Below are 14791 nucleotides of genomic sequence, written 5' to 3' on the forward strand. Positions count from 1 at the left end.
TTACATGTGCTGGTTTATAATTTGACAGTCTCATGAAATACTTTTCACAGATGTACGATCTCAGCCCTAGTAATTATTCTAGCAATTTGTGGTCTTGTCAAGAGCTATTATTACACAATGGGCAATCCAAAATCCTCGTGTATGTGTGTGTGTGTGTGTGTGTGTGTGTGTGTGTGTGTGTGTGTGTGTGTGTGTGTGTGTGAGAGAGAGAGAGAGAGAGAGAGAGTGAGAGAGAGAGAGAGGGTTAAAAAGTACATGTTACAGAACAATTGAAATATGCTTAAAATACATTTTTAATCCTCTGGAAGACTTAAATTATTTCCACCAACGAGCAATTCACATGCAATTAGAATAAATGAGTCTAATATGACGAACAAACCCACAGTAATGAACAAAAATAAAATATGAACTCTGAAGACCACTAGGCAATTCCGTTTTTTTTTTTTTTTTTAATTCAATACTAGGTGTTAGTCTTTGCACGTAACAAACATAATAACCCGCCTTTTCACACAGCACGGTGTCAACAACTGGTTTCGGGAGAATAATATTTATCTACGCTTAGCCAGCAGGGGCTTGACCTTAGCCCAAGCGACCACCCAATATGGAATAAAGTGAAGAGCAGTTTTGATGGTTAGGAATGTAAGGCCTAGAAATCCATGTAATATTGTGTTCGTGTTAACTGAGGTAAGGACTCTTCTGCCCCATACCTGCTGCGTTCTGTTGATAACATTATGCTCAGTCAATTTTATGATCAAAGTAAAACGTTTATAATAACATTTCATGCATGATCAATATGTTATTTTCAACTTTGTTGTTATTACTTTTGCAAAGTAATGTGTACTCGTTTATAAGAGACACAATGTTGACTTCTCATTGAGTAGTTTACCAATAAACAAATGGTTTCAGTACATTATTCTGACCATTTGAAATTTGATGATGATTTTGAGTAACACATCTTTGCAGAAGTTAGAAGAAATGCAGAATAAACTGAAATGAATAATAAAATAATAATTATAAATAGAAAAAATCCTATAACGCCTTTTATTCTTAACGGGAGTAGGCAGAGCTCCTCTCCTTTAGTCCAAGCTTACTTTTTGAAGATCTATGGGCAGCTGATCTCCACCCTTCAGCCATTACGGAAAGTGAACTCAAATATATCAGTGGATCAAGGCTATCCAGGGGAAAAATTATGGCAGACGAGTAGCATCCATCTCTTGGTCCTAAACCTTAACACACATTATGTTAAAAATAGTTCTGCGGTTGTCTTTTTTATTTTTATTTTATAGCTTTAGGAATTAAAAACCGAGTTTCCTTGAAGGAAAATGTTACTTGTCTGTGAAACCAGCTCAAGAAAGGCCTATTCTTCTAGTCGGCGCCTGTAGTTAAATCTTTATCGGTTTTTCTTAGGTGGTCTAGAAAAGTAATCGCTATTTCCACAGGGCTACACAGATACCAATATGGAATCGCTAATTTCATAATTCAAAAATATATAATAAAAAAGGACCGATAAAATTTATAATGAAATGGTAAATATTGAGATAAAGAAATGACTGAACATTAAATTAATCTTCAAGAAAAGACAGTTGACGAAAAGAAGAAGAAGAACATTACAATACCAGTATTTAAAAAAAGTAACTAACTCTGACTTAAATTTAGTTTCAAAATATCGTAACTGCGACAAGTTTAAGCTTAAAGCGAAAGGAAGAAATGATCTTTCGCCGCTGAATTCTTTTAAAGATTATTCCAAGTAAAAGTAATAATCATTGTTGTCCTATGGGACTAGAGACAAATTCTGAAATGGTTAAGTAGAAACTGTGAGTAGATTTTTTTTTTTCCCCAAGGAATACTTATAATGTGAGAATATAGGTATAGTGACCAAAGAGCAGAATCTTGACAATCAATAACCGGCAGGTTTATTTTAATAATTCCCTTTGATAAATTTTAATATATATATATAACAGATTGATGTCTATTTAGAGATTTGAATGTTTGTTTAGGTAATATTACATTTCTAGGAAAACGAAAGATCCGGTTTTGACTTACGGTATTTAGTTTTTGTTAAATATGAAGTCCGCCCTTTGGTCATCAGTGAACTCAACAAGATCAATCAACCAGAAAAGATGTGCATTATCATGAGTGTTACAAATTATTCTTCTTATAGTTACCTGTTTCACAGTTCGGTCCACTCCAGCCAGGCAAGCACACTTTATCTCCTCTATCGTTACATATATAGTGACCAAACCGATCATCTCGTGGCCTACAGAATTTTGTGCAGGTTGAATTGTAGTAATGAGGATCACACATAACCCGAATTCTATAGCTTATCTTAGCAGTTGATCCAGGGTGAAGAAGAGAATGCCATTCAGGACTAGGAGTAATTATGCCAGAATATACATGTCTTTCAATTATCTGGTCAGAATCTACAAAATAGAGCGAAAAGAATAAACGATATATTTATATAATACTTATGATAAACTTTTAAAGAAAATTTTTCAAAGAATTTAAATACCGCTGTATTGCATAAAACAGAAAGGAATGGATGATTGATGTCTATGAGTTAGCGTCTTCTAATTCCGGACAAGTCCACTGTTAATAATTAGCCAGGATCGAACAAAGTTGTGATACTGTAGCTATTATAAACAGAGATGTGATATTATAACTATTATAAAGTGCTTGAGTCAAATAAGGCCGTTTTGAGGAAATTTATCAAATAGGATGGTCACAGAACATAGGATTAGTGACTGTAAAGCCACTAGGTTGTTTCCTAGAAAAGTTTGATAACAGGCGCTAGTTTTTAATTTATTTTATTTTATTTTTTATTTTTAAAGTCTTCTGAAGCGAGTACAGTTTTACTGTGAGAATTAATTTGAATTTTGTTGTTGTTGTTGTTGTTCATTTTTTTGAACACAGTGCATGACAGAAACAATTTTCTAATTGTATTTTATTCCTCTCCAAGGTAAGGGTATATTTTTTTACATCACTCCCACACGAGAGTCGCAAAATTCATAATAAATGAGTGCAGTTTACTTGCTCTTCTATACTTCTATCCTTTGAAGTAGCTCGCTTATGTTTTGATGTAGAATATCGTATTCAAGCCATTGCTGAAAACATTTGTAGACGAGACCTGTGTTTCGAAAGGCGAGTATTGTCTGCGATTTGTTTTTTTCTGGAATCGTGTTGAGTTGGTTAGAATTACTTCCAAAGCAACCTAAGGCTGTGAGAAACCAGTGTATTATGTCAATTAACTGAGTGTGTTCTGTGACAGGTTTGCTTCTTTTTGAGCAGTGAATAAACCTAATTAACGCTCATTGCGGACTAGAGTTTTTGAGAAAGATAAAAGTCTCAGGAAGTTAGATCAAGAGAGTAAGAAGATGCTGAAAAAAAGTGATTAGTCACGTTTTAGCCAAAATTCTTGCACAGAACAAAGCAGAGTGAGCGGGAACATTGCATGTTAAGCAAACCAAGTACAGGGCTTTCTCAGGTTGTATTCGCTGCACATCTTCCAGACGTTGCAGAATATCTGAATATAAATGTGCAGAATTTCATGAGTTAAAAAAAGTAGCTAAATTCTGCTGATTGTTTCCTCTTTGAGAGAAAGTTTTAATATTTCTACCTGTGGCAGTTTTTTTTTTTTTTCAGTTTGATATAGAACTTGATGCATATAGACAACTAAGTTGCTGTTTGTTGATAGACCAAAATAAAATAAATTAAAGCTAGTGAGAGATATTGCTGGAATTAATTGTTTACCATGAAAAAAAAATTTTTAAAAAATCAGTTTTTATAATAATGGGCTACAAGACTGCATTTCATATATCTTTCCAAGAAGTGGCACACCCAGAGGGGGGGGGGGGGCAAGGGGCCCTGGCACACTCAAAGAAAAATAAATAAATAAAAAAAACACTAGAAAAATTTCCAAATATCTTTTCGTAATTAAAATTCTTTTTTTTTTTTTTATGTTGTGTCGTGTCTTCTATTTCTATACTACTTATGAATTAACGGTCATATAAGGTGGGAATACCCTATAGCTATCGGGAATCACTGCCGCTGTGAACACAAGGCGAACGAAGTAGTGTTCGGGCAGACAGAGCGCTACTTCGTTTGCCAGAGCTCAAGTTGTGGTATAAAATATTTGAAAAAACGTTTGCAATAGCCCCATGCAAAAATGCCATTGATGCAGTTTCGAAGTGTGACAAAATGATATATCCTGATATCTATAACTTATTAAAAATATTTGCAACGCTTCCGGTAACAAATGCGTCAGTGAAAGGTCATTTTCTACCTTACGCCTTTTAAAAACCTATTTAAGATCTACCATGACACAATCACGATTGAACAGACTGGCTTTGCTATATATATATATATATATATATACACACACACACAGAGAGAGGTTAATGTAACCACGACTGAAGTAATTCAAGAGCTTTGTAAAAAGAAAAGAAAATTGGATTTTATTCTTTAAATAAATTTTTATAATCACCTAATGAATTTTATTGAATTTGCATTAAAAGTATTTTTATCCGTTCAACTGAATGCGCCACTGTTTCCGAGTATCATAAAAACCAAATTGGAAATGGGACTGCAGAACGATGAAATCATTGTGATATCTCAAATAAGTGGCGATGTGATCACTAACTAACGTTTACTGATTCTTAAGTTTTCATCAAGAGCACTTTTTACCTTGACACGCTAACAGTTAGCGGTCTTGCACTTAATGAAATGCAAATATTGGATACTCTTTCGATAGGTGGGTGCTATTTCTCGGTATAGTTACTGATCAGATGCTTTTCTGACATAATGATGAATTGGCAAGAACAAGTAAAAGCTTTTATCTACTTTTCTTTTTCGCTTTTAAGCCGATATTTGCGTCTGTTGTTTATTAATTTTAAAATACGAAAGCTAATATGGGAGAATTCTGTATATTGTGAAGCTCCTCTTACTCGCGCCGTATAGTGTATGAGAAAATAACGCCGAATGTAATGATGAGAACATTTACAGAAAAATCAAATTAGTAGGAACAGTCTGAGATATAATTTTATGACGTACAACACTGGATGACTCTTTTCATTAAATAAATAATTCTCTTTGAGATCTCTCTTCGATCATCTTTGGATCAGTGGTACTCTGTTTCTTGCTAATGAAGAAATCATTAAAGCCATAATCAAATTCAATTTTAATCTGTTTGTGGCTGTTTATCTACTCTGTAAAAGCATAGTCAGATGATGTTAACCTGTTTCTGTCACCCAAGGGTTTACTTTTAAAGGCAATTAAAAGTGGGGCTTATATTAACCTAAAACTTGCAGTAACTACTACTTATCGATGCATTTCGCAATTCCTTTCCAAGAAACTCAAAGGGTTTGTCATTCAGATAAATAATCCTTGCTAAAACCTGTTTTTTGGAGTTCATGGATCTGTTAAAAAACACTTCTCCGCACATATATTTATATTACCTCATGATTAGTTTAAATTGAAGTAATATACCCTCGAAGAATGATTTTTTTTAAAACTCCTTGCTATGGCATAAATAAACAACTTTCTATGGCATTTTTTCATTTGTAACAGGTTGTTATTATTATTATATTTATTATTAACCGACGGAGGAATTATAGTTGCTTAGCTAACTCAAGGACAGTCTGCGGGTAGAAATGTATTCTCCAAATGGCAGAAGATGATCCGCATCTGAGTAGCCAAAGGATTCGCCACGAATCTAGTATAAAGTAATTACAGTTTTGCATATTTGCAATTCTGTAATTTGTTTGGCCGAGAGTGGTTAGCGTATACTCTATCCAGCCAACAGGGTTCTAATATCGTCGTAGGCATGGATGTTTGTCTTTAGGTAGGAGATGAATTAATTACATCGCCTGGTGTGACTATTGATCGCATATTGAAGGCATAAAGTGGTTTGAAAAAGTTTCATGTGTGGTCTCTAGAGTAGGGTATTATTCGGATTATGTAAAAAGGAATAACAGGAAAAAAAAATACTTGGCCGACTCACGGTACTAATTTACTATAGGTATACAAGATTTCATGAATGGGAGTCACATAAAAATAAAAATTATCTGTATTGATGTAATGCCATTTTAAAACCTTTGGACCTTCTCTAAAGTACTATATCAGAGTTTGGTTCTCCAGATATAGACAAGGGTTTATGAATATTGGCAATGTTTAATGTTATATTAACTAATTTAATAGAGAATTATTTTATTTATATGTGGTTAATATCAGTACATTATGCTTATGTTTCCACGATGACGCAACAATGGAAATATTGAGGACCTTCCCTTTTCAGATATTTTTGCTATGTGCATCCCAACCACGGAAAAGCGTTATTATAGTACATCATATGAATAGCATGGGTAGGCTAAGGTTGATGGAAGGCTGGAAACTCTACTTTATAGAGCAATTGAAATTCATCGTCCACCTATAGGCATTGACGAAACATTCACTTCTACTGGAGTTAAAACCTCTCGTCTAGTTCGGTTTTTGCATCTGTTTATCGCGACTAAGCGATAAACAGATATACGGATACAAAACAGATACAAAATCTGTTTTGTATCCGTATATATATAGTTTACGATGATATTTTTGTCAGCAGAATCTCGCCTGCATATTAGCAGGAGTGCTCTGGAGTAAAGAATTAATGCCAACAAACAGTTCACAACTTAGATCGATTAACATTTTTTAACACAATTCCCTGTATGAAATTTATAGATGGTGGTGTCGAGATGATAATATACTGATGATGTTAGGTTTAAATAACCACATGTGATAATTTTGGGACGATAATGATATAAAGAAAACAAACAGCGATGGGATATCGTATAAAATCTTAATGTGATAAGTGTGAAATTTGACCGTGAATAGGTGTTAGCTAGTTTATCCCTTTTATAATGTTTCAGTACAGTGACGGAATTCCTGCTTATGTTAATGATTCTTTTATTTTATTTATGAGATTGTTTGTAATAGGGAGCAGGAAGAGAAGCCTCTGGAAGTCATCAAATCAGTTTTTATTTACCAGCATTTGTTGCATGTCATTAGTGTTTAGTTGCTGCTGTTGAGACAAATAGAGACAACTCTCTGATGTTGTGAAAGCATAATAATAATTACAGAGCCTGTTAGCAACATTTATGATCAAATGCCAGAGCTTCTCTAACACTTGGATGATGAGAGTTTTTTTTTTTTTTTTTTTTGCTGGGTATAAAATGACGGAAGTCTGACATTCCAGCTACCATCTGAGCGTGATGTAATCTCATTAGTGCTTTGCACGTGTTCTGTATCTTTCTTAACACCATCTTAAAGACCGTATGCACCTGTTAAATACATATTGGCGGGTCCGGAAATGGGGACCTCTAAAGAAGTGGAATGCACTATTATTAACCAAGTGCTTATTAAAGAAACCGTAGCTTTGAAGGAACTGACGAAAGAAAGAATGATGCATTCTGTTACCAGTTTGCATGTGCTAATTAATTCTGCATATGGAAAAGGAAATCTGAGACTCAAGAAAGATAGCAAAAAAATAAATTAAAAAAAATATCTTTGATTCTGTGTAGAGTTTGGCTAGTCGACTGCATAACTGTGAAAATATAATATTGCTAATTTGTTTTTCTAGAATACAATGATAATACAGTGGCGAAAAGTTTTCAGATCTCAATCGATAATGTCTTTGATGAAGTGGATATACTTCATTAAGCATAAAACTTTCACAGGAAGGACTACTATTATTTATTATTATACATAATCTCAGAATTAACTTTTAAAATATTCAATTTTAAGTGTCTTTTTTATAAAAATCTCTAAAATACCTTTAAACTCATTGTAAATGAAATTAGTCATGAATATCCTTCCCGATATCGATCATAAAGCAGTCTGGTATTATTATTTTCTTTAAAATTTTTTTTCTCCCAACATTTCATTATCGAACAACCGTCTGGAATATTTCGATGATGATTGAAAAAACGTTCTAATGTCCTAATATTTTTCACGGTTATCTGTTCTTTAACCCATTTTGTACTGTATGTTGAATTTATGCTTTCCAAAATCAATACTGTTATTTATTGCCTGTAATGAAAAAAAAAAAAGTTCTGAGGGGGGAGGGGAAGAGATTTCGCCTACATAGTATGGTATTGGTAAGATAATTAAATTGTTTAATTGAATCAGATGATTTCTATGCTTGCGTTTCACGTTGGTTTACCTTGTGAGGAATGTCAAATATGAAAACTGCATAGTTTATTATTTTATTTGCATTCGAAACTTTGTTAATCATTATTTTTCATTAAATTGTTCCTCTTCGCATTATATATTTCACGAAGTCCTCATGAAATAACAAACTTGAGATGGATAGATACTCGACGGCCAGTTGACTAAGTTAGCGCCTCCTCCTCCTCTCTCTCTCTCTAATCAATAGGCTGCGTTGGGATCACATTATGGCATGGATATGGATATTTATGAAAGTCTTTACTCATGCCAACTCATAGTACTGATGTACTATAGGTTTATAATCTTTTGTGGGTTGGGTTGGAGTGCCGTGTGAAGCATGGGCTTCTGTGGTCATTCTATGTTACTAAACAAAAAGGAAATATAAACATAATGATAGCATAAAAAGCAAATAAAATGTAAACTTACATGGGCTTGTATGATTGTTATAATTGGCAGCATCCAGGAGAAGAGTAAAAGACCTCTGCAAGATTAAAAAAGTATACATTTTTATTAATTTTTGCATATCACAAAACATGTTTTCAGAATAGATTTAAAATTAGTAATATACACGATGTACAAACATAGTAATAAAAAACGAAAACAATATTTTGCTTTTACTTAAAAATAAAACATTGTTTTATTTTCGGATCCACTCGTCAAAAGTTGGAGATTCCTGTTCTGTCAGAACTTTTCTCATTGGGGGGGGGGGGGGGAGAAGTGTTCTATGCACATTATCTTTGTGTTCTCTGAAGAGTTCCCCCAGATTTTAATCTCCCAAATTAATTGGAAAACAGAACTTTTGTGTGTTGAGGTTAGATTAAAAATAATAAATTACAGCAATTGAATTTTATCAGCATTTTATTTTATAGTTTAACGTATTTAAGAAAAACAAGAATTTCGAAACAATCATAAAAAAATTGCGATTTATTTGCAATAGCATTCTTGTAGTAATATCATTCAGAATAAACCCGTGTATAGTTATGTACTGTATGCATGTTTATTGCCATTTCTAGCGAATAATTCCGAATCGTTTTGCCTACTTCTTCTATTAAAATGGTCCAAGTAAAAAAAAAAACAACAACACTGAAATGGCAAGATAAATTTTAGTAATGATCATAAATTCAGTTCATTAAATTTCATCCTATTCAAAACGTTCAATCATTAAAAAAATAATTGAGATGCAACAATTGAGATGATAATCTTAAATAAGAGAGATCCTTAAAAATATACGTTTCATTAAATTCCATTCAGCCAAAGCAGAATGATTACCATCATTCGGAATTCGCTTTGCCAAATTTTGCTAATAAAACGGTCTGAGTGGAACGAACGGAGATGTCTCAACAATATCAGAGCCAAAGAATAACATGCACAAGATATGGGGGACAAAATGACTCTAAACAGTCTGCGAAACGCACTTAAAAAAAAAAAAAAAATGTTAAATCTGTTCGCACGGTTTAAAGGACAGTTCTGTAATATATCATAAGATACATAAGAAGGACGAGAGGAAAGAACTTAAAACACCGCACTGTAAATTACCAATGACGACAATCTGAGTCTGTGCGCGTGGCACGTAGACAGCAGCAGTGATAAGGTGTGCATCAGTCATATTGCATTTGAACATTTCTGACTGTGATAGATGAAGATATGGATATTCCGTCTGGAATATGATCAGAAAAATTATAACAATGCTTGTGGATTGGAATTGAGGTTAGTCTTGGTCAAACTTTCAAACGAAACCAAAATAGAAAGATCAAAGCAACGAGCGTCGTCTTCAAGGATTTGGTTTGGTTGGAATTATAGCCGATGCACCATCGAGGGTTTCCAAAAAGAAAAAAAAAAAAAAAGATAAGATTGGAATAATGATTAGCATTGTCCCACTCTATGGATATTCTTCGAATGCTGTTCCGCAGGATGCAAGGAACGACTTTATTTCTCATTCCGTCACTGCTGTTTCGTTTAGATACGCAGAAGAACTTATCGAGCGCCTTCAGAACATATGGAACATCCGACCTAATCCTCTGACACGAATCTTAGGACATATTATACACAGAGATAAGTCTCATGCGAATGTTCTAAACCTACGCTTGGCAGGAGAAATTTTGTGGCTACCCATGCATGTGGTAAAATGTCATCTAATATAGTATATTTAAGGCATATGAATTGAAAGTACATAAGAGAAATGAGAAGGGAAAAAAATGTTATTGTCGTTACTTTTTTTTCCTCACGCCTTGAATGAACCTGAACGTGTTTATAGAAATGCCATTATTGTAGAATTATCGAAACAAGTTCATAAATAAAGCCGTCCTATAGAAAAATCTAGACTCTTGATATATTTTTAAACAATTTTTCAAGTACAGTAATACCCTGCATTACGACGCTTCGCTTTACAACAATCCGCTCATACGAATCTCTTCAATTATGACCAATACATTTATATGCCGCTGCATTCGCTCATACGACGCTTTTAGCGGCATGAGGTTTCCGTGAATTGCGCAGTTTTCGTGGAATAAAAGTTTGTTTACGACATCGTTGCTCGCTGCATGTCTGTATTTTGGCATTTCGCTGTGAAATATAAACTGTTTAGAATTATGATTTTATTTTATTGTTGTTAATAATGGCAGATAAAATTCAAAGTAAGGTTGCTGTTTCTTCCGATGAAAAGAAGACGTGCAAATTTCTTACATTATATACTACAGTTAAAATTATTGAATTTAGTGACGGTGTATCGAACACTGAGATAGGCCACAGGCTAAACTTATTGTAACAATAATAGTTACAAAGATAAAGTTCTTAGTGAGGTGAAAACTGTTAAAATGGTATCTCACATTTACAATTATCTGTAAATGTGGCAATCGTATTACCCAAATGGAAAAAAAATTTTGAATTTCGTAGTGAGATATAGCGTGTGATCAATAACGTGAATAAAAATTGAAAATAATATGTAATAAAAATAAATGCGTTTCCATGTGTTCATGAAACATTGAAATTCCGATCATTTCATCTTTAAACGCATCAAAACGCATATAAGCAGTAAACCACGATAGCTACTATTAAATGTATGTTGGCAGAGATTTTTTTTTTTTTTTTTGCAATAAATAAAACTTATTTATTGGTTTTTACAATCCATGCTAATGAAAAATACAAATCAAGCAGATCTACCAGCCATAATCATTATGCTCTTAAATTTATATTGAAAATATGGAAGAACTACCTTCCCCACTAGCTTTCAGTCTAAACCGCTTTGTCGGCAGTGTTCGTTTAAGATCTGTGAAACAAACAAAAAATCTTTTCATTAATAATGCTTAACAATAATACTAGCCTCTGTAGCATTGGTGAAACTATATGTATTCTTGGATAAGAACATATATCATAAATATTTGGGTTCAATTCCTGGTTTATAAGAATTTTCCAGCTGGAGGCGAGTTAGGTAAATTCATTCGGGGGTGGTAGTTTTTATTATTATTATTATTATTATTATTATTATTATTATTATTATTATTATTATTATTATTATTATTTATTTTATTTAGGGGCACTCGAGGTTATACGTATTTCGCGAAACAGAACAAAATCAGTTTGAGAACACGCACGCACGCACACGCACGCACGCACGCACACACACACACACACACACACACACACACACACACACACACACACACACACACACACACACACACACACACACACACACACACACACACACACACACACACGCATAATCAAGAAAAGTATCCATCCGATATTAGGTTAACAAAAACCAAGTTACTATTATATATTTGATAGAATGAACTTTGTCAATCAGTATGCCTTAAATGGAAAACAATAACTATAATTAGTAACAATCATATTGAAATCAAAATCTATACTTAGTTTAATTTGGCTCTACCTAATGTACATTAAATTTAACGTGCAGGTTATTTATTAAAATAATACACAGTACATGGGATATTTAATTCAGTTATATATTTATGGCTTATTAAGATTTTAGAATCACGGATTACGGGGCATTGGTATCTGGCAGCTTAAAATGAAGGCTCTTCTTTATAGATCGTCAAGTGGTTGAGCCATTTTAAACGGATCAGGCAAGTGGTTCACTGAAAATAAAATTTAAAGAACCGGATTCTTTTTTTTCTCGATGTCTTGTATTTCATATTAATCATCCAAAAATATTTTTATGATTTTATGTAATTTACCTTAATGATTACAATTAAAAATAATATGATTTTTCCTGTATTGTAGATTGACACCGTTGAATGCAGAACGAGGTGTGTATATATCTTTCTATACAACAGTTTCGTATCGTAAGGTGACAAAATTTCCATGACAACAGCAGGTTCCGCTTTTAGTAGCTAACTTAAAATGTTAATTTTTTTTTTAAATACTTCGTGTTTGAGTACGCCTTATACCACAAAAATTATTCTGAAATGGAAAAAAACGAAATCGCGCGCCAAAGGCTAGTTTATTTTATAAATAAAATTGTAACAGTCTAAAATGCCTCTATGGTGGTCAGCGTCACTCTTGATAAGACTCTGGAATTAAGGAACGGGTTAGGTTACAACACGAAGTCGATTTCGAAACACATCTATGAAGTGAATTTTTGCTATTCAGTATTGCAAGTTCGAAGCACTTTATGATGCGTGGAAGGGTGAAAGTGAAAAGGAAAAAAACAAAGAATTCATGTTTATTATTGTGTCCACGTTTGCTGAAGCATTTTAAATCTTTGAAAATGTTTAAACTTTATTACACTGTGCAGATAGCATACCAGTCACATTTTTATGAGATAAGAAGCTGAAATTCTGTTTTAAAGAAAGGAAAGGAAACCTAAAGATTCACTTGTCCTATTCAATTTTGGTTTCCTTTCGGCCGTAAAACTAATTTGGCTATGAAAGATAGTTATTCACTTTGCAACTCCTACTGACCTGACCGCACCTAACGTAATCCCTGGATTATTCTGATTCATATTAAATTGCAAAATCAGAGTAGACGCGGGAGCGACATGGTATAATTAAGTTAGATTAGGTTGCCGAATTGAATTAAACCTATGAGTGACAACTGCAGTTTTTTTTTTGTTTTTTTTTCATGTGTCTTTTATTTCAGCTCAATAACATCCCTAAAGTGATGGCGCTGTTTTCACAGTGCAGCTCAGAACATCACTGGCGGCTAAAATGTCTTCATGACATTGTAGAAACAAACGGAATAATGCGGCAAAAATACCGATGGTCGATATAAGGAGAGGAGATAGGACAATTAATTTTCACGATGATATATTCATGATGAGTCCTTGGATTCCTTGAAGGTGTCAAGTAATAATAATTTCTTCAGAAAGTCTTTTTTTTTTTTTTTTTTTTTTTTTGCAGTATCCGAATTAGGCTTGTTGAGATGGTTTGAAGTGCCATATTGCAGGGAAAAAAAATCATGCAGAGGTTACTGCATATTATGTATTCTTTTAAAATACGTCCCCCCCCCTTTCATTCTTGATATTTCTAGGCATTTGAAAAAATTATTTTCCAGTGAGAAAAGTAAAGTAACATCTTTTATTATTTTACGGAAGATAGATGGAGGGCAGATTTTTCTTAAATCTGAAATGTTGTGGAATACTTACAGAATTTATCGAGCCATTCCAATTATTTTGAGTCCGACCATTTACAGAATTTGCAAAATTATCTATCGTAGTAACTCTGTTCTGGCTGGATGGGATTTAATAAGATTTAGTATAAATACAATACATGTTCATATCATTTAGTTCCTTTCATCGGTGTATTTTGTTGCAAAACGTGCCAAAATTATTCCAAATTAATGATACTGAAGTGGCTGGATAGAATTTATTAAAATGTGTCGGTTTTTTTTTTTTTTTTTAATTTTGGAAAAATTAGATAAAACAGAGTTATACTTTTCGAGTACATGGCCAAAAAGTGGTTATCGGGATCATATAACTCTTGACGCATTCGTCGAATTTCTGTAAAAGCACCATCACTCGATAGAATTATTTGAATAATGGAAACCTGTCACAGACAGTACAACAGTTCTTGCGAAAACAACAGAAATATCGGCCATCGAAATTTTTTTTTTTTCTGATCAGCAGAGAATAAATGCATATAAGCAGTTATAAGAAGTTGACTATTATAACTCTAACATCGATGTAATGGAGCGGATTCAGCTGTTTAATGTGAATATTAGGTAAGAACAAAATTATGCCTACAGTGTATTTTTATATGCCAAAAATGGCTCTGGGTTCAGTTGTTGTGATCATGATTCATGCCACTCTATATAAAAAGGTGCGTTTCTTAAATGCATTCATGTAGAGGACAAAATGAATCGAACAGAAGATTAAAAATTTGTGTTTCATCGCAAAATACTTGCTCGTGGTTATTTGAATCCTTGCTTGTTATTATTGAAGTTGCACAATATTGCTACTATTATTTATTTGTTTATTATTATTTTATACAGTTAAGCGATTTTGAAGGGGAAAAAAACTCAAGTTTTTAGGAGTCATTAAAAACTTGAGTTTTAATGATATGGAATAGATGCTTGGAATAATGAATGGAATAGATGCTTAAGCCTTTTGGGCTTAAGCATCTATTCCATTCAGTCT

The 14791-nt window shown here is 33.2% G+C and overlaps 1 protein-coding gene across 1 annotated transcript in view; it reads right to left on the minus strand.

Moving 5' to 3' along the window:
• LOC150101565 (protein jagged-1-like) overlaps positions 1–14791 on the minus strand; it is a 246161-nt gene that overhangs the window by 133539 nt on the left and 97831 nt on the right. The window contains exons 2-3 of the mRNA XM_090400841.1: positions 8623–8677; positions 2166–2420 (exon numbers count right to left, since the gene is read on the minus strand). Coding sequence (XP_090256967.1) covers positions 2166–2420; positions 8623–8677 — 310 coding nt within the window. The remainder of the gene's footprint in view (positions 1–2165; positions 2421–8622; positions 8678–14791) is intronic.

This window comes from Typopeltis vanoorti, chromosome 11, assembly GCF_054136105.1.
Source record: "Typopeltis vanoorti isolate ZY-2024b chromosome 11, IOZ_Tvanoo_1.0, whole genome shotgun sequence".
NCBI classification, from domain to species: domain Eukaryota; kingdom Metazoa; phylum Arthropoda; class Arachnida; order Uropygi; family Thelyphonidae; genus Typopeltis; species Typopeltis vanoorti.